This window comes from Hylobates moloch, unplaced genomic scaffold (assembly GCF_009828535.3).
Source record: "Hylobates moloch isolate HMO894 unplaced genomic scaffold, HMol_V3 SCAFFOLD_47, whole genome shotgun sequence".
In the NCBI taxonomy this organism is placed as follows: Eukaryota; Metazoa; Chordata; class Mammalia; order Primates; family Hylobatidae; genus Hylobates; species Hylobates moloch.
Window position 1 is genome coordinate 626,286 of NW_026652322.1, and position 23,131 is coordinate 649,416.

The 23,131-nt window shown below is 41.0% G+C and overlaps 1 protein-coding gene across 6 annotated transcripts in view; it reads right to left on the reverse strand.

Annotated features, from left to right (window-relative positions):
• LOC116463647 (recQ-like DNA helicase BLM) overlaps positions 1 to 23,131 on the reverse strand; it is a 100,178-nt gene that overhangs the window by 39,395 nt on the left and 37,652 nt on the right. For 4 of the 6 annotated variants that reach the window (XM_032146825.2, XM_058434788.1, XM_032146828.2 and 1 more), the window contains 7 exons: positions 18,276 to 18,408; positions 17,300 to 17,961; positions 14,772 to 14,963; positions 12,543 to 12,661; positions 10,912 to 11,025; positions 8,682 to 8,780; positions 8,330 to 8,478 (listed from right to left, as the gene is read on the reverse strand). In XM_032146825.2, the coding sequence (XP_032002716.1) occupies positions 8,330 to 8,478; positions 8,682 to 8,780; positions 10,912 to 11,025; positions 12,543 to 12,661; positions 14,772 to 14,963; positions 17,300 to 17,961; positions 18,276 to 18,408 (1,468 nt within the window). The remainder of the gene's footprint in view (positions 1 to 8,329; positions 8,479 to 8,681; positions 8,781 to 10,911; positions 11,026 to 12,542; positions 12,662 to 14,771; positions 14,964 to 17,299; positions 17,962 to 18,275; positions 18,409 to 23,131) is intronic. The other 2 variants (XM_032146832.2, XM_032146830.2) reach the window with 2 other exon arrangements.

Genomic DNA, 23,131 nt, shown 5'->3' on the forward strand with positions numbered 1-23,131 from the left:
AAAAAAAAAAAAAAAAAGTTAGATTCCATCATTTCTTGTCTAAGGTTCTGCTGGCTATTACCATTAAAATGGTAAATATTATCCTGTTTGGGGTGTCAAACTCATGTCTTTTCAAAGTGTTGTGTGAGGAAACAAAGTCAATTGGAGCTCAGCTTGTTGCTTTTGTAATTGACAATAGTTGTCATGGGATGTATACTAAATAGTTTACGTGAATTGAAAAATGAGGCCAGGTACAGTGGCTCACACCTGTGATCCCAGCACTTTGGGAGGCCGAGGCGGGCAGACCACCTGAGGTCAGGAGTTCAAGACCAGCCTGCGCAATATGGCAAAACCCTGTCTCTACCAGAAATACAAAAAATTAGCTGGGCATGGTGGCGGGCGCCGGTAATCCCAGCTACTTGGGAGGCTGAGGCAGGAGAATCACTTGAACCCAGGAGGTGGAGGTTGCAGTGAGCTACTGTACTCCAGCCTGGGCAACAAGAGTGAAACTCCATCCCCCCAACCCCCACCCCCCCCCAAAAAAAGAAAAGGAAAATGAAGTCAGCCAGGCATGGTGGTATGTGCCTGTAGTCCCAGCTACTCAGGAGGCTAGGGCAGGAACATCACTTAAGCCCAGGAGTTCAAGACCAGCCTGGGCAATATAGTGAGAGTAAGACTCCATCTCCAAAACAAAAACAAAAGCAAAACAAAACAAAACAAAACAAAACAAAACAAATCAAAACAAAACCTACAAAGAAAAGAAGTCTAATTTAGCAATAAAGACTGGCTTTACCAATTAGGTTATGTGGTAGTCATTTCCCATTTTTGGAAAGAGCTAATCTATAGCCACAGTTTTGACAAAACTGTATTTAAAAGTATATCACACAATATGGTTGGGAAGGATGGCTCACGCCTGTAATCCCAACACTTTGGGAGGCTGGGGAAGGCAGATCCCTTGAGTTTAGGAGTTTGAGGCCAGTCTGGGCAACATGGTGAAACTCCGTCTCTGCGAAAAAAACAACACAAACAAAAAACATAAAAATTAGCCAGGCATGGTGGTGCACGCCTGTAGTCCTGGCTACTCGGGGGGTTGAGACAGGAGGATAAATTGAGCCTGGGAGGCGGAGGTTGCAGTGAGCCGAGATCGCACCACTGTACTTACTCCATCCTGGGTGAAAGACTGGGACCCTGTCTCAAAAAACAACAAAAAAGTTATTAGAAAAGCGTATCACACAATAAAAGTATTTTGTCAAAAATATCATATTGGAAAGGTATACTGAAACTACCAGTATTTTGATTTCCCCAACTCTTCCATACATATTGGATACAGGGAACAGGATTCTTGTTAAAAGAAGAAGAAGACTACCTAATAGTCATTAGATAAGTATTGGTAAAGCTTTTTTTTAGGGTATTTTTCCTAGAAAAAGTAAGTGAATAACGATTGATCTTGCTTATTTTCCCAGAGAGTTTCCGATTCTTTGCTTACCACAAATTTGAAAGACCTAATTGAGTTGTCAATTAACAGATAATTAAAAATAATTTTTGGGCCGGGCACGGTGGCTCATGCCTGTAATCCCAGCACTTTGGGAGGCTGAGGTGGGCGGATCAAGAGGTCAGGAGATCGAGACCACGGTGAAACCCCGTCTCTACTAAAAATACAAAAAATTAGCCGGGTGCGGTGGCGGGCACCTGTAGTCCCAGCTACTCAGGAGGCTGAGGCACGAGAATGGCGTGAACCTGGGAAGCGGAGCTTGCAGTGAGCTGAGATCACGCCACTGCACTCCAGCCTGGGCGACAGAGTGAGACTCCGTCTCAAAAAAAAAAAAAATTTGATGACAGATCATTATGCAATCTTGGCATATATGTCAGAAGGAATTCAAATAATTGTTACAGCTACAAAAAATGCCTTCCATTCCCATCTACATGTTTATGTGATCAATATTTCTTAGTGCTTACATCCATAAAAATAAGAAATATAAACGGACCCAATTCGTCCAGATATGTCAACTAACTGAACAACAAAAAGTCCTAGCTGGGTGTGGGCCTGTAGTCCACACTATTTAGAATATTAAGGTGGGAGGATCACTTGAGGCCAGGAATTCCAGACTAACCCAAACAATATAATGAGACCTCATCTCTTAAACAAACAAACAAACAAAGGCCTATCTCATTAAGAGATAAATTCTCAATCAAAATGTATGCTTATGGCCGGGCGTGGTGGCTCACGTAATCCCAGCACTTTGGGAGGCTGGGGCGGGTGGATCACCTGAGGTTAGGAGTTTCAGACCAGCCTGGCCAACACGGTGAAACCCCGTCTCTACTAAAAATAGAAAAATTAGCCGGGCATGGTGGCAAGTGCCTGTAGTCCCAGCTACTCGGGAGGCTGAGGCGGGAGAATCACTTGAACTCGGGAGGTGGAGGTTGCAGAGATCGTGTCATTGCACTCCAGCCTGGGCAACAAGAGCGAAACTTGGTCTAAAACGTATATATATAATAAAAACACACATATATAATACATATATGTTATATATATTTAAAACATATATATATATATATATATGAAGGAGGTACATAGTTTTCCAGGATTTTTTCAGGAGGTACATGTGATCAAAGAAGGTATGAAGATGGCTATCTTGGTCATCCACTCATCCCTTAAATATCCCAGGCATCATGCATCTAAAATCAAATTTATTACTCATCTTCCTTCCTCCATTTCCATTTATAGTCAATGGTACTAGGGACCTGCCCTAGGAACTAGTATAAACTTCAACTGTATCCACTTTTCTCATTCCATTTAGTTGCCATTCCTGCCCTCTCTCTTGACTCTGTTTCTTCCTTCCACTTCTGCTGTTTCCACCAGCATCATCTCTCCTCAATGACTGCAATAGATTCCTGAAGGGCTGCTCTACCTCTAACTTTCTGTTCTCCCACTCATCCTCTCCTCTATTCTCTTGCCAGGGTTATCATTCATCCACACAGTTCAGATCAAGCCACTTCCCAGGTTAAAGTGCCAAAAGAATAAAGTCCAAACATTTTACCATCGTTATATGCAAGACCCTCCATGATCTGGCCTCAAGCCACCTTGTCAGGGTCATCCCTTCTCTATGTTTCTCCACTTATCTAATGGATTATTCACCATTCCTCAGGCCTGACCTGTACTTTTTTTTTTTTTTGGCTGGAGTGTAGTGGCATGATCTCGGCTCACTGCAATCTCCGCCTCCCAGTTTCAAGCAATTCTCCTGTCTCAGCCTCCCGAGTAGCTATGACTATAGGCGCATGCCACCATACCCGGCTAATTTTTGTGTTTTTAGTAGAGATGGAGTTTCACCATGTTGGCCAGGCTGGTCTCCAACTCCTGACCTCAGGTGATCCACCCGCCTCGGCCACCCAAAGTGCTGGGATAACAGGCGTGAGCCACCGAGCCTGGCCTGAACTGTACTTTTATAACAGAAACTTCAGCCCTGAATTTTCATTCTTTGCCTGCTAAAATGCCATTCACCTACCACTTCATATAGCTGTAATAAAAAAAGACAGTAACAAGTGTTGATGAGCATGTGGAAAAACTGCAACCCCCATACACTGCTGAAGGTAATATAAAACGATGGAGGTGGTCGGGTGCAGTGGTTCACATCTATAATCCCAGCACTTTGGGAGGTCGAGATGGGTGGATCACCTGAGGTCAGGAGTTCAAGAACAGCCTGGCCAACATGGTGAAACCCCATCTCTACTAAAAATACAAAATTACAAAAATACAAAAATAGTCCCAGCTACTCGGGAGGCTGAGGCAGGAGAATTGCTTGAACCCAGGAAGTGGAGGTTGCAGTGAGCCGAGATTGCGCCACTGCACTCCAGCCTGAGTGACAGAGTGAGACTCTGTCTCAAAAAAAAAAAGATGGAGGCACTTTGAAAACTAGGTTAGCAGTCCTTGAAAAGGTTAATCATATAGTTACCACAGACCCAGCAACCCAAGAGAAATAAAACTGATGACCACAGAACAACTTCTACACAAATGTTCACAGCAGCATTATTCAAAAAAAACCAAAAAATTGAAACAGCTTGAATATCATCAAATGATGAATGGGTAAATAAAACAGAAAGTAGGATCCATAAAATGGAATATTATTTGAAAATAGAAAGGAATGAAATACTGAAACAGGCTACAACATGGAGGAACCTTAAAAACATGCTCAGTGAATGAAGTCAGTCACAAAAGGCCACATGTTATGTGATTCCATTTATAGGAAATGTCCAGAATAGGCGCAAATCTACGGAGACAGAAAGTAGATGAGGGGTTGCCTAGGAATGGGGGAAGTGAGAAGTGAGAAAGTAGGAATTGACTGCTAATGGGTATACTCTCCCTTTCAATGGAGACAAAAATGTTCTAAAATTAGATAATGGTGATGGCTGCACAACCTTATACACAAACTAAAAAAAAAAAAAAAAGGCCATTGAAGTGTCAACTTTAGGTGAATTTTATGGTATGTAAATTTTATCTCAATACAGCTGTTTAAGCCTTTTGTTGTTGTTTGTTTGTTTTTCAGATGGAGTCTTGCTCTATCACCCAGGCTGGAGTGCAGTGGTATGATCTTGGATCACTGCAACCTCTGCCTCCCAGGTACAATCAATTTTCCTGCCTCAGCCTTCCAAGTAGCTGGTATTACAGGCGCCCACCACCACGCCTGGTTAATTTTTATATTTTTAGTAGAGATGGGGTTTCAACATGTTGGCCAGGCTGGTCTTCAACTCCTGACCTCAGGTGATCCGTCTGCCTTGGCCTCCCAAAGTGTTGGGATTACAGCTGTGAGCCACTGCGCTTGGCTGCTGTTTACACTTTTATCTTTCTTTTTTTGAGACAGAGTCTCGCTCTTGTTGCCCAGGCTGGGGTGCAGTGGTGCGATCTCGGCTCACTGCAACCTCTGCCTCCTGGGTTCAAGTGATTCTCCTGCCTCAGCCTCCCAAGTAGCTGGGATTACAGGTATGCACCACCAGGCCCGGCTAGTTTTGTATTTTTAGTAGAGACGGGGTTTCTCCTTGTTGGTCAGTCTGGTCTTGAACTCCTGACCTCAGGTGATCCGCCCACCTTGGCCTCCCAAAGTGCTGAGATTACAAGCGTGAGTCACCATGCCCAGCCTACGCTTTTAAATAAACTACTCCTCCTACAATGCCCAGTGCCTTTACGAAACTTGATCTGACCCCTCCTCATAACAGCTGTTACTGGGGGTTCTAGCTTATCTTTTCTTCATTTCCTGCAGCTGTAATTTACATCTCAAATCACTGCTTTCTTCTTTCTGCAATTTGACCTAGTATTTAAAGGATTCTGAAACCAGCTATCTGGGGTTTTAAGTTCTCAGTCCAACCTTTGCTAGGCATATGAAGTTATGTAATCTCTTTGTGCCTCAATTTCCTCACCTGTAGAATGAGGAAAATAGGAGTACCTACCTTGCTTTTGTGTGGACAAGGAGGTTAATACACATAAAACGACAACAGTGCCTGGCACACTGAGTAGGCTGGATATGTTAAGTGTTAGCTATTATTATTGTTCTATTATAGTTAACTGTATATGCCTGTCTCTTTGCTCTCTTCCAGTTCATATTTTAAGGCCCTAAGGAAATGGAATAAAGCCTTTTTATGTGCCTTGTATTTCCCGAAGAGGAAGAATATTATTACAGACTGGCAGAAAGAGAGCAGCACAGGGGCTGTGGCTTCAACCTTAGGAATACCTGACTTCGCCAGGGCCACAACATAGCAGCAGTTGAGCAAATTTAATCCAAACCAGGGCCTACTGGCGGAAAAGATCAGGAAACAGAGTCCCAGAAAGTGTTCCTTAAAATTTCCTACTTCCAAATGCAGAGAAGCGCCAAACACATTAAGGAGTCAACAGACATGCGTAAATTTTTACATTTACCCAAATTCCTCCACATTTTTCATTTATTGATTATTACTGAGTACCAATTATGTACCAAGTGCTGGAGACTGGAAATCCACAATCTTGCCTTCCCAGGCAGATCTCTTCCCCACAGTACTAAGAAAACAGATTCAAGGTGCCTGCCTCTAAATAAATGAATAAATATGTACACTGTTTACTCAAACATAAATCACAAATCCTATACTTACAAAAAGTCATTCAAAAGGAAAAGAAATTTTTTTATCATTTAACTATAGGCATTTGCCATTGATGTAACTGATCTAAAAGAACAGTAGATTGCATCTGGCATAAGCGGACAGAAAAATCCCAGCACTTAGGAAGGCTGAGACAGGAGGACTGTTTAAGCCCAGGAGTTCGAGACCAGCCTGGGTAACATGGCAACATGGCAAGACCTGTCTCAAAAAAAAAAAAAAATTATAGATCAATGTAGTACTTACAGAAGCAAAGTTCTTACAAATAGGTTATTTATTAGACTCTAAAGTATAATATGACATCTTTTTTTTTGTTTTTTGTTTTTTTGTTTTTGAGACAGAGCCTTACTCTGTCACCCAGGCTGGAGTACAGTGGCGTGATCTTGGTTCACTGCAACCTCCGCCTCCCGGGTTCAAGCAATTCTCCTGCCTCAGCCTCCTGAGTAGCAGCGATTACAGGCGCACGCCAGTAGGCCTGGCTAATTTTTGTATTTTTAGTAGAGATGGAGTATCCCCACGTTGGCCAGGCTGGTCTTGAACTCCTGACCTTAGGTGATCTGCCTGCCTCGGCCTCCCAAAGTGCTGGGATTACAGGCATGAGCCACTGCACCCAGCCTAATATGACATCTTAAATATAGCATTATAATGCATATCAATTATAGAAGCAAAATATTTTTCCCCAAATTTAATACAAATACTCCTCTGCAAGTGAGATTAAATTACAATATTCCATTCCAAACTTTGTGATCACACACACAAAATTCTGAGGACTCTAAAATCCTAGCACTTGAGTCTGGTCATTAGTGCTATATAACAGTGCTACTAGCAATAAAATAATTCTAGGTTGGAACCAAACAACTTAAAGGCTGGAAGAAACCCAAAATGCTTGAATTCCTTGACTTAGATCAGATAATTTAGAAGCTGCCAGTTTAACCTGCAAAAGCTTTTGTAACTATCTTAATCTCATGACCCATTCATATCCTTCATAAGGAACCTTCAGTTCTTCTCATAACCCTCTTAGAGATACTGTTGCTGTTCTTACTGCTTATAGTATTTATAGCACCAGCTTGTCTTTATTTTCAAATGAACAAAAGCTGTGCTTTAAAAATTCACCTCAATATCCGATTCAGTCATTACTCCTTCAGGCATACCACGTTAATGTTTACATCTCAAACTAAAGCGCACACTAATAAATTAGAAGAAAAAAATACTTTAACCTCAGCACACAACAGTTGTTAAATAAATATTTGCTGAGTGAATAAACCTACCAAAGAATTCGTATCTCTACAAACTGAAGTAGAAGTATAAAATAATCCAGTACAGCCTAGATAAATATGTGGGGATTGGCCGGGCACGGTGGCTCACGCCTGTAATCCCAGCACTTTGGGAGGCCAAGGCGGGCGGATCACGAGGTCAGGAGATCGAGACCCTCCTGGCTAAGACGGTGAAACCCCGTCTCTACTAAAAATACAAAAAAAAATAGCTGGGCGTGGTGGTGGGCGCCTATAGTCCCAGCTACTCGGGAGGCTGAGGCAGGAGAATGGCGTGAACCCCGGGAGGCAGAACTTGCAGTGACCCGAGATCAGGCCACTGCACTCCAGCCTGGGCGACAGAGCGAGACTCCGTCTCAAAAAAAAAACAAAAAAATGGGGGATTTCTTTTATAGTAGGCTTTGTTACTGAAGAATTATGGATTTGGTGGCAACAAGAAGCGTTTTGTTGTAGAGAAGAAAATAAAGTAAAAAAGCTAATCGACATAGTATCTGGACTATTTTCAACATCCTGGATTCAATTGGGACCTTAGGGGGAAATGACAAAGCAGGGTCATCTTTAATTTCACGAAGTATACTCTAGGATATATGGAAGCCAAAATTAGATAAGCAAAAATTAATTTATTACTGGGACTATCCCAGGGATGACAGATACGGCATGCAATTTATCCCTACTTCCAAAGTAGGTACTGAAATGGAGTTTTAATTTCAGTAAGTGAAGAAAAGCCCTAGGACTCTGGTTCTCAAACTCTGCTGCACATTGTAATCACTTGGGGATTTTTAAAAAAATACTGGCTCTCAGCCTCAAACATTCTGATTTAGCTGCCATCGGGTTACAACTTGGGCATGGGTGTGGGGTGGGGTGGGGTGGTGGCGTTAAAGCGCCACAGGTGATTCTAACACGTAGCAGCTCTGGCAGTCACTGCCCCAGGGTTCGCAAATACATGACGTGCAACAACTTACACCTGAGGTCTGAGAATCTTCAGCTGAGTGAGGATGTCCTTCTGTACCCTGGGATTAGCTGTGGCCGTAAGAGCCATCACCGGAACAGAAGGAAACTTCTGACGAAGGATATTCATTCTTTTGTAATCTTGACGAAAATCATGTCCCCACTAGTTGGAAAAAAAAATACTGCTTTTCAGACTACTTGGAGCTTCCTTCTATAAGCCAACACTGATCAATGTATAAAGAACTACCTTATTCTTCAGTAAAATAGCAGACTAGTTCACTCAATGTGGGTTTTTATTCAGTAAATACATATATTGTTGGTAGTATGTATTTATCGGTATTTCCGGATATAAAAAACAGTATTTACCTGACTGACACAATGTGCTTCATCAATAACAAAACGTGCCAAGAGCTTCCTCTCATAGAGATTCTCCAGAGTAGAAATGAGTCTGTTACTTGCACAGATCTAGGCCAGAAATATATTAGACATTTAAAAACACTGAAACACATCACCTTATGATTCTGTGGTCTTCAAACTCCATCACAACTTAAGCTGTATTAAAACCTCCCTATAAGACCAGGTGCGGTGGCTCACACCTGTAATCCCAGCACTTTGGGAAGCCGAGGTGGGTGGATCATCTGAGGTCGGGAGTTTGTGACCAGCCTAACCAACATGGTGAGACCCCGCCCCTACTAAAAATACAAAATTAGCCGGGCATGGTGGTGCATTCCTGTAATCCCAGTTACTCAGGAAGGCTGAGGCAGGAGAATCGCTTGAACTCGGGAGGTGGAGGTTGCGGTGAGCCGAGATCACGCCACTGCACTCCAGCCTGGTAACAATAGCGAAACTCAGTCTCGAAAAAACAAAAACAAAAACAAAAACACCTCCATATAAAATTGGTTCTTATTTCAATCTATGAAGAGGGCAGCAGAAGTAATAGAAAATAGCAGATCAAATTTTAGAGTGTTTACCAACATTAAGCAAACAGCTTATTTAGCAAGTTAGTGGTTCTAAAACTTTTGTCTGCTTCAAGACATCTGAGGGCCACCACACATTTACATTGGCAACAGGGTTACATATCCGGGTTATATGGATGCATGTTGGCTGGGGGAAAAATTATGTATTTTATAGCTCTCTTCATAACCGGGCCTAGAAGCAATGACATCTCAGTAGCAATGAGCACATGTAGCACTCACACCTTGACAGGGACACGTCAAAAGGACAGAGAAGCCAGCTTGATAGAGATGTCTCACTGTTCACATCTAGGACAATTAGAACATCAAAATACTTGATAATTGAATGTAACTCATTGAATAAATTAAGAAGTCATGAGTTCATGCTGCTATCAGTAAATATGTGGGCTGGGCACAGTGGCTCACGCTTGTAATCCCAGCACTTTAGGAGGCCGAAGCGGGTGGATCACTTAAGGTCAGGAGTTACAGACAAGCCTGGCCAACATGGCAAAACCCCATCTCTACAAAAAATACAAAAATTAGCCAGGTATCGTGGCACACACCTGTAGTCCTAGCTACTTGGGAGGCTGAGGCAGGAGAATCACTTGAACCCAGGTTGCAGTGAGCCAAGATTGCACTGAGCCAAGCACTCCCGCCTGGGTGACAGAGTGAGACTCCACCTCAAAAAAAAAAAAAAAAAAAAAAAAAAAAGAAAGGAAAAAAATGTGTAACCAACAGGAAAACTCTTCCTTATGGCAAAACACCAACTACATTTAAAAAATAATTTTATATCTATTATAGTAATAATTGATTGGGGAAGAATCATCAATGGATGCTAAAACTTGTGGGTAAAATTCTGATCACTAGCAGGATATTTACATAGTCTCAAAGCATCCCACAACAGGATATCTACTAATTACAAAGGCCAAAAAGAAAGAGTAACTTTACAGCGGAGAAGTCTATCAGACACTACCATAACCAAGCGATCAGTTAACTAACATTGTCAGTAATGGGACGAATCGACATCAAGTGCCTCCTGACAGTGGACATGAGAACATATCACCGTTGCTGTGATATTCAAGAAGTAACAGGAATCTAAACAGGAGGAAGCAAGATAAACTCAAATTGAGGGATAGTTCTCAAAACAACTGGCCTTCAAAAATGTCAAAATCACAAAAGATATTAAGAGAGAGAAACTGTTTACAAGATTACAGAGAAGGACAACTGAATGCATGCATGATCTGGGATTTTCTTTTGCTATAAAGGACATTATTGGGACAACTAGTGAAACCGGAATAAGGTTTACAGATTAAGTAACAGTACTGCATCAATGTACATCTCCTAATTTTGATCATTGTACTGAGGTTATATAAGAGAATACTTTGTTTTTAGGAAACGTACAGTGAAGTACTTAGGGTTTAAAAGGATACCACGTCTGCAATTTTCAATCAAATGTGTCAGGAAAATACATGCAGAGAGAGAATAACAAAGCAATTATAGTAAAATGTTACCATTTGGGATTTCTGGATGAAAGTTATACAAAAATTCTTCGCACTACATATACAAAATTTTGTTAAAATTTTAAAAATATATGTATTCTAGTGGTCTTTAATATATTTTAAAATAATGATATAAATACAAACCTTTTCTGGAGTGACATATAGAAGTTTTATGATTGGGTCTTTTTTTGATAACTGGAGGTAAATATTTGTAGTTTCTGAGTCAGTCTTATCACCTGTCAGATAAGTAGCTGGAATCTAAGTATAAAAGTAGTAAACAATTTCAATTTTATATATTAACCTGACAAAATTACATTTGTCCTTAGGTTTTATAAATATTTTATTAGTCACATATCAAACCTATCAAAGGAAATACATATCTCAATATAACAAGTATGTAAGTACATACATTTTAAAAAACCCTTATTAAGCATAACTCAGGCAGGGCGTGGTGGCTCACGCCTGTAATTTCAGCACTTTGGGAGGCTGAGGCAGGTGGATCACTTGGGGTCAGGAGTTCGAGACTAGCATGGCCAACACGGAGAAACCCCATCTCTACTGAAAATACAAAAATTAGCCTGGCGTGGTGGCAGGTGCCTGTGATCCCAGCTACTCAGGAGGCTAAGGCAGGAAAATTGCTGGACCTTGGGAGGCAGAGGTTGCAGTGAGCCAAGGTTGCACCACTGCACTCCAGCCCGGGCAACAGAACAAGACTCTGTCTTAAAACAAAACAAAACAAAACAAAACAAAACAAAACAAAACAAAAAAAAGCATAACACAAAATGGTCTTCTCATTGTTTATTTCCTTTTCTTGCTTTATTTTTCATCTTTGTAAATAAGATAAATATGAATTTGGTATACAAGATATTCCAGTCCTACTGTATGGCATCACTTTTTTAGATAAATGTATTTCAGAGTTTTAAAGATTAATAACAAGAAAGGGGCCATAATATCACAAATGGTTGAACAATGGCTACCATCACTGCACTAAGACATTCTTTGGAAGACAAAAAAACTAGTGGTCTTATCAAGGGGTGGTGACTCATAACTCTTAAAACAGTTCTTTTTAATCACAATGTGATTGAGTCGGAGTCTCGCTTTCACCAAGGCTAGATTGTAGTGGCATGATCATGACTCACTGCAGCCTCAAACTCCTGGGCTCAAGAGATCCTCCTCCCTCAGCTTCCTAAGTAGCTGGGACCACAGGTTTTCACAACCATGACCAGCTTATTTTATTTTTCTGTAGAGAAAGTCTTGCTGTGTTGCCCAGGCTGGTCTTGAATTCTTGGCCTCAAGCAGTCCTCCCACCTTAGCCTTCCAAGTCACTGGGATTACAGGCATGAGCCACCACTCCCACCTATATTGTGAAGAGTTAGGTAGAATGCATTCATTTACTTCCTTAAACTCAGCCATGAGGAAAAAAGACATATGTGTGCAGGCATGCATGTGTGTATGCATTTTAAGATATAAGGGAAAGAGAACTATGCTGACCTGGCAGTACTGAAAAAAGAAATGATTTTCTATTAGTTAAAAAAATTTACATCAGCAAAAAATAGCATTGGTTAAAAGTAGTTACTAAGATACATTCTTGGAGAATAAAATCAGATTGAACTACAGGTTGTCTGTATCAAATTTTCAGACTTCTGTTCAACTGCAAATTTAACTGCTGTGCTTTATTTTTTACAAATCATGAACTATTTAATAAAAAGGTTATCCAGAGGACTGAAATTTAATTGTTTCTAAGGCATGTTTTTATTAGTATTTTTATAACTTACATCCAAGGAAGTCAGCTTTTGGACTTGATCTACAATTAGTGATCTCAAGGGAGAAATGACAATAGTGACCCCAGGAGAAACACAGGCGGGGAGCTGGTAACACAAACTCTTACCGCCTCCTGAAAGAGAACAATGAAAAAATATCTGTTAGGTTCTGTCTTAAGAGCATGAATTTTTAAGTTACAAAAGAAATCACATCATTAATAGGACACCAAGGCATACTGTCCCCAGTGCCAACAATTTGCAATACTCAAATGACTCAAACTATTATATTTAGGCAATTTAAATAATGTGTAAAAATGAACTTTTAAAAAAAAAGTTTTTTTTTGTTTTTTTATTTTTGAGACAGTCTCATTCTGTTGCCCACGCTGGAGTGCAGTGGTGTCATCTGAGCTCACTACAACCTCCACCTCCCAGGTTCAAGCAATTGTCATGCCTTACCCTGCCCAGTAACTAGGACTATAGGCATGCACCACCACATCCTGCTAATTTTTGTATTTTTAGTAGAGACAGGTTTCACCACGTTGGCCAGGCTGGTCTTGAACTCCTGACCTCAGGTAATCCACCTGCCTCAGCCTCCCAAAGTGCTGGGATTACAGGCACAAGCCACTGCGCCCGGCCTAGGACATCTTATATAGACATATATAATAGCAAAGGCAAGAATTAGGGCAGGAAACTTAAAATGCAATGGAATACAGTAAAGTTTTTATTTCTAGTAGTAGAAGAGTCTCTAAAAATGACACTAGGATTAAAATAATTACTTTCTATATAATGTTTATTTACTTTTATTATTTATAAATCCCATCACTTTGGGAGCCTAAGACAGGTGGACTGCTTGAGCCCAGGGAATTTGAGATCAACTTGGTCAACACAGAGAAATCCTGTTTCTACAAAAAATTTAAAAATTAGCCAGGTGTGGTGGCACATGCCTGTAGTCCCAGCTTCTTGGGAGGCTAAGGTGGGGGGAATTGTTTGAACCCAGTTGAAGCTGCAGTGAGCTGTGATAGTACCACTGTGTTCCAGCATGGGTGACAGATCAAGAGACCCTATCTCAAAAATAATAAGAAATAAAAATAAAATAAACCTTATTTGGAATATTTACACATGCACTATATATTATAATTATATATAATAGACATTATATACAACACAATATACACATTATATATAGTGGTTGAAATTGGGGTGGAAGGACCTTAAAAATGCCCTCTTGAAACCCTAAAGGACAATGGAAAGCCCTGGAAAAAAAATCAATGGATTAGATCGTTGCCAAGGTTTTTTCCAGCATTAGAGTTCTGGAACACCAAAATAGGGTTGAAAGGAAGGCACAGAGTGATTAATAAATTAATAAAAATTGAAATGCTGATTATTAAGCCAAGGCTATCTAAATCTAAAAACCAGGATGAAAAAGTTCAGATGCCCAGTCAACATTATACAATAATGACAGCACTAGCTAACTTGCTAAAGGTCACAAGTCAAGTGATAGACAGAGGGAGGACTACACGTAGGTACTGAAACTGCAAATTCTCCATGCACTCTGCCCTGTTTATTTAATATTTTCATGTGAATGACTATAAATCATTGAACAGCTGTCATAAGCTTTAACAGCACAATGAATGTCCCAGACTCTTTAAAGTGGGGCCAACACAATATTGTGCTAAATGATTTTCATTTAATCCTGATGCCACTCTGTGAACCAGGTACTTTACTGCTATCACCATTGCACACATGAGAAAATGGGTCCAGGGAGTAAAGTGCCTTGCATGTGGCCACACTGCCGTGAGCAGCAGAGCTGTTCTTTTAAGTCCAGGCCTTTGGTCCATAGCTGATGGACCACTATGCATATATGCATATATTATTTAACCACTATGCAACACTAGATTGTTGCAAATAAACTGCCAGAAATGGTCATGGTCTCTGACAGCGATTTTTCTGTTTGATTTCCAAAATTGCTTAGACTGGAAAAAAGAAAAATTCCCAAAGAAAAATTCTGGATCAGTTCAACACAATGAGCTTCGAGTTGAAAATCTTACAGGGCTATAAACTTCGTCATGTCAACAACCAGAACAGAGGATATAAAGTAATATACTTTCTTACTATGGTACGGGAGGTTTAAGAGGTCCCTAAATGATAGAAATACTGTGTAGGTGGTCTTTTTATTTCTATTAAAGAGCTTTCATTTAACATCTGCCAATGGATTCCTGCCAATTCACTTCTAAAAATACATACCAGTCGGCATCAGGATAAAACAGTCTTCACCAAGCAGTGCAGCATTGATCGCCTCTAGCTGATTAGTTCTAAAATTATGCAGGCCAAATTTTTTGTGAAAAATCTTCATCATTTCCTTTGTATGAGGAAAACTAAGACTTTGGAAACGCTCATGTTTCAGATTTCTGGATGCTAAATTTTGTGCTGACTTGTCTAGGAAAATAATCAACATTAAGAAAAATCAGTGCATGAATACCAGTGAAAGTACAGCTTTAGCATTTCCCTTGCCCTGCAGAATCACTGGCACACGTTTCCCTGCAGCACAGTTCTTAAACTGTTTACTGGCTTTCCTTCCCTACAAGTCTCAAAGCCACCAAAAACTTGCCAAAGGCCCAAATCAAGTATTTCCTTGACTTTTTCTTCTTCTTTTTTTTTTGAGACAGTCTCGCTGTCGCCCAGGCTGGAGTGCAGTGGCGCGATCTCGGCTCACTGCAGGCTCCGCCCCCCGGGGTTCACGCCATTCTCCTGCCTCAGCCTCCCGAGTAGCTGGGACTACAAGCGCCCGCCACCTCGCCTGTCTAAGTTTTTGTATTTTTAGTAGAGACGGGGTTTCACTGTGTTAGCCAGGATGGTCTCGATCTCCTGACCTCATGATCCGCCCGCCTCGGCCTCCCAAAGTGCTGGGATTACAGGCGTGAGCCACCGCGCGCGGCCGATTTTCCTTGACTTTTTCTACAGCACCTACCACTACTTTTATTCCTTCCTTCCTCTTTTCCCTTCCTCCAACCATGACCACCAAGACAATCATGGTTTTCTACTCACTTTAAATTCCCTTTCCTGGCTCTACTTCCTCCACCTGCCCCATAAATAGGGGAGGGAGTCTTTCAGATATTTGGGACTGGGCTCTGTAGACATTCTTTTTTGGAGCTTTCCTAGTCCTATGATCTTAAACATGACCTGTGTGCAGCAAATGCCTACACCTCTTAAGACCCAACTGACAGCCTTCTAAGTTCCAGTCCTGCGAACAGCTCCCGTTGTCTGCAAGACATTGGTACCTGAATGACTTACCAGCACTTTAACCTCTAGTCTTAAACTAGCCCTTCTCAGCTTTTCTCCAAATCTGACTCTGCCTCCTGACTCCCCTGTTTGTGTTACTGGTGTCACGGTTTTCCCAGTCATCAGTGTCTGAAACCTTGGAGTCATCTGAGCTTCCTCAGGCTCTTCTTTAATAACATCTCTCACACGTGTCCCTGCTCTGCAGCCTGGCTGTCGCAACTCCGGTTCAGCACAGAGAACAAGAGGTACTCACAGAGCTCTGGCAGTTACGCTAACCCCAACACTCAACTGTCTCAAGATAATTGCAAACATCAAGTATGACACATTCTAACATGATACAAAAATAAATCCATTAATCGTTGTTTTAAAGGTCAGCAGCGTAGCTGTAAGAACAACCTCCGTGGTATTAAGTCATCAATGGCAAAAATAGGGAGGGCTGTACTTTATAAACTTATTTCAGTGAAAAAATACTTTTGATAACTTTATAGGGTTGATGTAAGGTTTTAAAATTATTTTTGGCTTTTCTCTGGAGCCTTAACAGTGGCTAATTTCATTCCTCTCAAAACTTCTCTCTCACTAAGCTGTGAGCTCCAGGAGGGTAGGAACTACTTAGTATTTGTTATTCATCTTTAAATGATCAGCGCCCAGCATAGCACATGGCATGTAGTGAGCCCTTAGGCCCAAAGAAGTAGTTTGACTGGTTTAAGACACTTCTGACTTCATATCCTTTTTAGACTACCTATATTTTAACATTTTAAGACATAAAACCGCCGGGCGCGGTGGCTCACGCTTGTAATCCCAGCACTTTGGGAGGCCGAGGCGGGCGGATCACGAGGTCAGGAGATCGAGACCATGGTGAAACCCCGTCTCTACTAAAAATAAAAAATAAAAAAAAAATTAGCCGGGCGTGGTGGCGGGCGCCTGTATTCCCAGCTACTCGGAGAGGCTGAGGCAGGAGAATGGCATGAACCCGGGAGGCGGAGCTTGCAGTGAGCCGAGATTGCGCCACTGCACTCCAGCCTGGGCGACAGAGCGAGACTCCGTCTCAAAAAAAAAAAAAAAAAGACATAAAACCTGCTTCTCTACTTTGTATTAATCGATTTTCATCAGTACAGAATTCTAAAATACATTTTTAGCATGCGAATTCATTTTTTGCTTTTGCCCATCCCAAAATCATTAAAAACTTGGCCCTCGTGAGTTTATTGTTTTGGGAACTAAAAAATGTTAATTCAAAGGCAAATCACATTTGTAATGACTTTAGAGCCTTACTACAATAGGTTATAATCACACATTTTATAAAACTACAGCTGCTACAGAGACAAAAGAGCAACTTGCTTTTGAAATTGTGATTTGTAATTCATATCATCAGTAGAAATTTGCATAGCAACAATGTGGTTTTCAGGCAATGATGATTTGCTATGGTTTTTCTTATATAATTCCTATTTTGGGACAGTTTTGTTTTCATATAAGCATTCAATTTATTTTAAACTTACTAGTGTAATTCTGAATTGACTCTGAGAAGTTTATATTTTGAGCAGTAGATGCCACTGGAAGACAGTTTGTCTTGGCTGAAGAAAGTCTTTCTGATACTGATTTAATTGGCCGACCTTCCTTGATGGGTTGATATGCAGCTGTGGAAGATTTGCTGGCTGCTAAATTATGCATTATGTTTTCCCAGTCATCATCATCATCAAAGTCATCTACGTCGAAATTATCAATATCATAGGAAGGCTGGGTTTCTCTTTCTAAGTCATTTATTGAAGCAGTATGTTTATTCTGATCTTTCACAGCAGTGCTTGTGAGAACATTTCCTGGGAAATAAGAGCTTTCATTTTTTTTTCCTAGTCTTGGTGTTTCAGCCCAGTTGCTACTTACAAAGGACTTCTGTAAATGGGTATTGAATAAAGGTCTTTCAAAAAGATTCTCCCTGGTGGCAGAGAATCCTGTCTTTCCTAGGGTGGTAGTCAGTAAACAGTCCCCAGGGGAAACAGAATTTGAGGGAAGGTGTGACAAATTTAACTCCTTCATAGAATTCCCTGTAGGGCAGGAATCACCCTCCATAGGGCCATCAAGTGAATCAGGCCTGCATCTCCACATTAAGCCAAGAAGACTGGCATCACTTTTATTAAATTCTACTTCCGTTAGAAGTTTCCTTCTGAAGAGAGAAAAGAGAACAACGTATTAAATATAAGTAGTTTACTCTGGTAGGCCACAAAAGCAAATCTGTAGTTTTCATACCAAACAGAAATTGTAGCAAAATATATTCGTTTCTTTCCCAATCTTAAAAACATGAATATGAATGTTAAAGGAGTGGTTTGAAAAGTAAACGAATTTAAAACATAGTGGCATGATGATCATCCTTATGCCATTTCCAGGCCAGAAAGCCTGAACATTTTGCCCTGTCCATTTTTCACTTAAAGTGGTAGAAATATAATCAGATATATTCCAGAAGGGGGAAAATCAAGATACCTTATGTTCCGCTGCTGAAGCAGTTCGTTCCCACAATCCAAAAGTTTCAGTTTATCATCAGGAATAGTATCAATTAATTTACAGATGTGCTCCATCACGTGAATAAGCTGCTGCTGTAAACTTATCTGTCTAGCTATAAAATAATTATGTTGTTAATATTTTTCTTTGAAAAAAAAAAAAAAGTCTTGGCTAGGCGTGGTGGCTCATGACTGTAATCCCAGCCCTTTGGGGAGGCCAAGGCAGGAGGATTGCTTAAGTCCAGGAGTTCAAGACCAGCCTGGGCAACACAGTGAGACCCTGTCACTAAAAAAAAAAAAAAAAAAAAAAAAAGTCTTAAGATCTTGATTTCTTTTTTTTTTTTTAAGTGGGGCTGGGCACGGTGGCTCATGCCTGTAATCCCAACACTTTGGGAGGCCGAGGAGGGTGGATCCCCTGAGGTCAGGAGTCCGAGACCAGCCTGGCCAATGTGGTGAAACCCCATCTTTACTAATAATACAAAAATTAGCTGGGCATGGTGGTGCGTGTCTGTAATCCCAGCTATTCGGGAGGCTGAGGCAGGAGAATCGCTTGAATCTGGGAGGTGGAGGTTGCAGTGAGCCAAGATCGTGCCATTGCACTCCAGCCTGGGGGAAAAGAGCGAGACTTTGTCTCAAACAAAAAAAAAAAAAAAAAAAAGAAAAGAAAGAAAGAAAGAAAGGGGGTCTGGCTCTGTTGCCCAGGCTAAACTGCAGTGGTGCAATCACTGCTCATGGAACCCTCAAACTCTTGGGCTCAAGAGATCCTCCTGCCTCAGCCTCCCAAGTAGGTGAGACTACAGGCCTATGCCACTGTGCCCAGCAACACAACACATCTTCTTCTTCTTTTTTTTTTTTTAATTAATTATTCTTTGTAGAGACAGGGTCTTGCCATGTTGCCCAGGCTGGTCTCAAACTCCTGGGCTTAAGTGATCCTCCTGCCTTGGGCTCCTAAAGTGCTGGGATTACAGGTGTGAGCCACTGTGCCCAGCCAAGTCTTAAGATTTTGAAAGTCACATATGTAAAATGTGAAGCAGTGTAAAAACAAGATCATAAACAACCATATATTGTCCTATTATCTTCCTGTGAATTAACTTGAAATTGGGTTGTCTCTATGTTTTATCATAAGAGCTCATAACTGTTTTCATTTAATTTCATAATATTTAATAAATAATATTTCTTGGGGTAAGCAAGGTCATTGGCTGGAACAAAGGTTTATCAGTTAACTATGATTTTATTTTTAACTAACTTCATGTGCAAAGCTCACTGTGCCAACACAAAGTGTATTGTTAAGCATTGGACAGGCAAGAGCCCTACCTGTTGTTTTGATCTGCCTGGAATCCAGGCTTCCCTTTAATGGTAACAGTATAGCACCAAGATTTCCTATTAGACCTACCCTTCCCACTCCCTCAGTAGGCATCTGACACAAGGCAGCCCAGTGAAAATTAACTCTGGAAATACTTAGGACTGACTGGGAAAAAGTACCTCCCTTTTTCCAAGCTTAATATGATTCTGGTGGCCATTTCTGTCACCTTATAAAGAAAGACAGATTTCAAATAAGATTGATACAAAGGAAAAGTAGAAAGAAGGTAGAAAGAAATGGAGGTTTGACCCGGAGAGATGGGACAGAAGAGAGGAGAGAGAAGGCAAGTGAGAGAGAGCATCTACCGATACGATGTTTGAACAACTGAATCCTGCCAGCCCACTCCCATTTTAAAAATTAAGCCATAACTAATAAATAGAATTTCAAAGCAGTTGAGGTTTTATTTTATTTTATTTTTTGAGACAGATTCTCGCTCTGTCTTCCAGGCTGGAGTGTAGTGGTGCAATGTCGGCTTACTGCAACCTCCGTTTCCCTGGTTCAAGCAATTCTCCTGCCTTATCCTCCTGAGTGCCTGGGACTACAAGTACACGCTACCACGCTCGGCTTTTTTGTATTTTTATTAGAGATGGGGTTTTGCCACATTGGGCAGGCTGGTCTCGAATTCCTAAACCTCAAATGATCCACTCGCCTCGGTCTCCCAAAGTGCTGGGATTACAGGCGTGAGCCACTGTGCCAGCCCTTTCCTTCATCTAAAACCTCAACTGCGCCTGGGCATGGTGGCTCACACCTATAATCCCAGCAGTTTGGGAGGCTGAGGCTGGAGGATCACCTGAGGTCAGGAGTTCAACACCAGCCTGTTCAATGTGGCGAAACCCTGTCTCTAATAAAAATACAAAAAAGCTGGGCATGGTGGTGCATGCCTGTAGTCCCAGCTACTCAGGAGGCTGAGGCAGGAGAATCACTTGAACCTGGGACGCAGAGGTTGCAGTGAGCAGAGATTGTGCCAGTGCACGTTAGCCTGGGTGACAGAGTGAGAAAAAAAAAAAAGATAAAGAAAAGAAAAAAAAATGTCAATAGGAAGCAAGGACAATAGATGCCTTTGCCGCCTCTCAGGCCTAAAATCTGCGAGAGTAAAAAACAGTTTAGGTGGGCTGCAGGGGAAACAGTACATATCCTCAGAAAACAATCAGAGAAAGAAGGGGAAGAAAATGATCAGAGAAGAGGATGAGGCTACAGGGACATTGCTGACAGAGCAGTCAGTTAAATGGTTTACAAGCCAGGAAGGACAGGAAGTGAAGACAGAACAGGGAGTGAAGATGGCAGGGTGAGGAAGGGCATCTGCGCAAGAATGGCCTGGGAAATTTGGACTTCTACTGGTGACTGAGAGAAATATGAGGTATGAGATGTAAAATGGAATTGCTGAATTCCTATCTTACTTCTGTTTTCTCTGCAAGGAAAACAAGCATCAGATTGGAAAGAGAATACACAATGGTCTGATGGAACTGAAAGTCAAGACAGGCTCAGAGAGAGATAAAAGGGGGTACCTAGCTATCAGAAACTAGCCCAAGACTCCTTGTCTAGACAGATTCTACCTCAGAGTACAAAGGAAACCTGCAAACAGGATCTCAGAGCCCCTGTCACTGACACGTGTGTGAGGCATCTAGTGAATAAGAGAACTGATGGAAAGTGAGGACAGACAAACATTGTTCTAATTTTCAAAAAATTTGAAAGTGATCGCCAAAAACTACAGGCTGGTGATTTGATGTAAATTCAAAGCAAAATTCTACAGCCTGTTATCAAATAGCTGCTTTGTGAGCTCTAAGGGGGAGGAAACAATAATAGAGTTAGCAAAAGTTCATAAAAACAAACCATCCATCTTAACGTATTTCCTTCTTTAAAAGGATTACTAGACTGGCAGATAACAATAGCTACCATTTATGAAAGGCCTGCAGTGTACTAGGCACTTTACCTTGATCCTGACAACTACCCAGCAAGGTAGATATCATTCTCCTCATTTTATAGAAGAAAAAACTGAAGTCCAGAGAAGTTTAACTATTTGCCATAGTCACATAGCCAAGAGTAGGAGACAGGTTTCTATCACAGGTCTGCAGCACTGTAGAGTCAATGTCCCACCCATTCTTTATTGCTGCCTCACACCTCGAACTTTTTGGAGTCACATAGTCAAGTCTTTTGTGTCTCCATGGATAAAGAACAGAAACATGGTCTGAAGACAGATATGTAACTAGCTGAACAAGAAGTGGTGATGAATGGACTGTTGTAAGCCAAGAGGGAAGCCTCTGTTGACATGCTGTAGAACCCTGTCCTTGCCCCTGTTCTAGCTAACCATTTTATTAGTGAAACTTAATGATACAGAGACAGTATAATGCAGTTGTTATCAATGAAAACTCAAAAGCCTCAAGACTGCTGTGTTCAGATCCTAGCTCTGCGGCTAATTCTATGACAGTATGTAACTATTTAACGCTCCTGTACCTTAGTTTCATTATCTGTTAAATGGGGATAACAGAAACTACCTTAAAGTGGGCCAGGCGCGGTGGCTCACGCCTGTAATCCCAACACTTTGGGAGGCCAAGGTGGGCGGATCACAAGGTCAGGAGATGAAGACCATCCTGGCTAAAATGGTGAAACCCTGTCTCTATTAAAAATACAAAAAATTAGCCAGATGTGGTGGTACACACCTGTAATCCCAGCTAATCAGGAAGCTGAGGCAGGAGAATCGCTTGATCCTGGAAGGCGGAGGTTGCAGTGAGCCGAGATCGTGCCACTGCACTCTAGCCTGGGTGACAGAGCGAGACGCCGTCTCAAAAAAAAAAAAAAAAAAAAAGGAAACTACCTTAAAGTTTGAGGTAGTTTATTGTGATGACTGAATTAGTTAATATTGTAAGGCACTTTATAAGAGCACCCAGCACATCGGTTATTTCATGAATATCTCTAAAATAAATTGAGTCCAAAATAAACAACAAAAAAACTGGAGGAAACAAAAACAACACACAGAGAACACTACACACATGACCTGCACATGCATGCAGACATCGCTAAAAAAGCCCAGCAGCCCTCAGACTCAAATGCGCGACACAGATATTCAGAAAACAAAGAAGAGCTCTCGGAAATTGCCTTGATAGAAATTAAAAAATTCCATAGAAGAGTTAAAGATAAAATCAAGGAAATACCCTAAAAAGTAGAAAATCAAGAGATGAAAAATAGAAAAGATAATTAATGGAAGTCTAACATGCAAATCATAGAAGTTCCAGGAAGAGTGAAAAAGAGAAAAAGAAAGTAAAAAGAAATAATGCCAGAAAAACGTCTACAAGAGGATGTATATTTTTCAGACTGAAGGTGCCTCTGAGCAGCAGACACCAAGGGTGGGAAGGGAGAGTGTCATTTATCAAAGTCTTGCACTGCTATCCGATTATTTACACTAGACATTTAATAAAAAATAAAAAATGAATTAGAAACAAGACAAGCAAACAAGTATTTAGCTTTTTTTTTTTTTTTTTTTT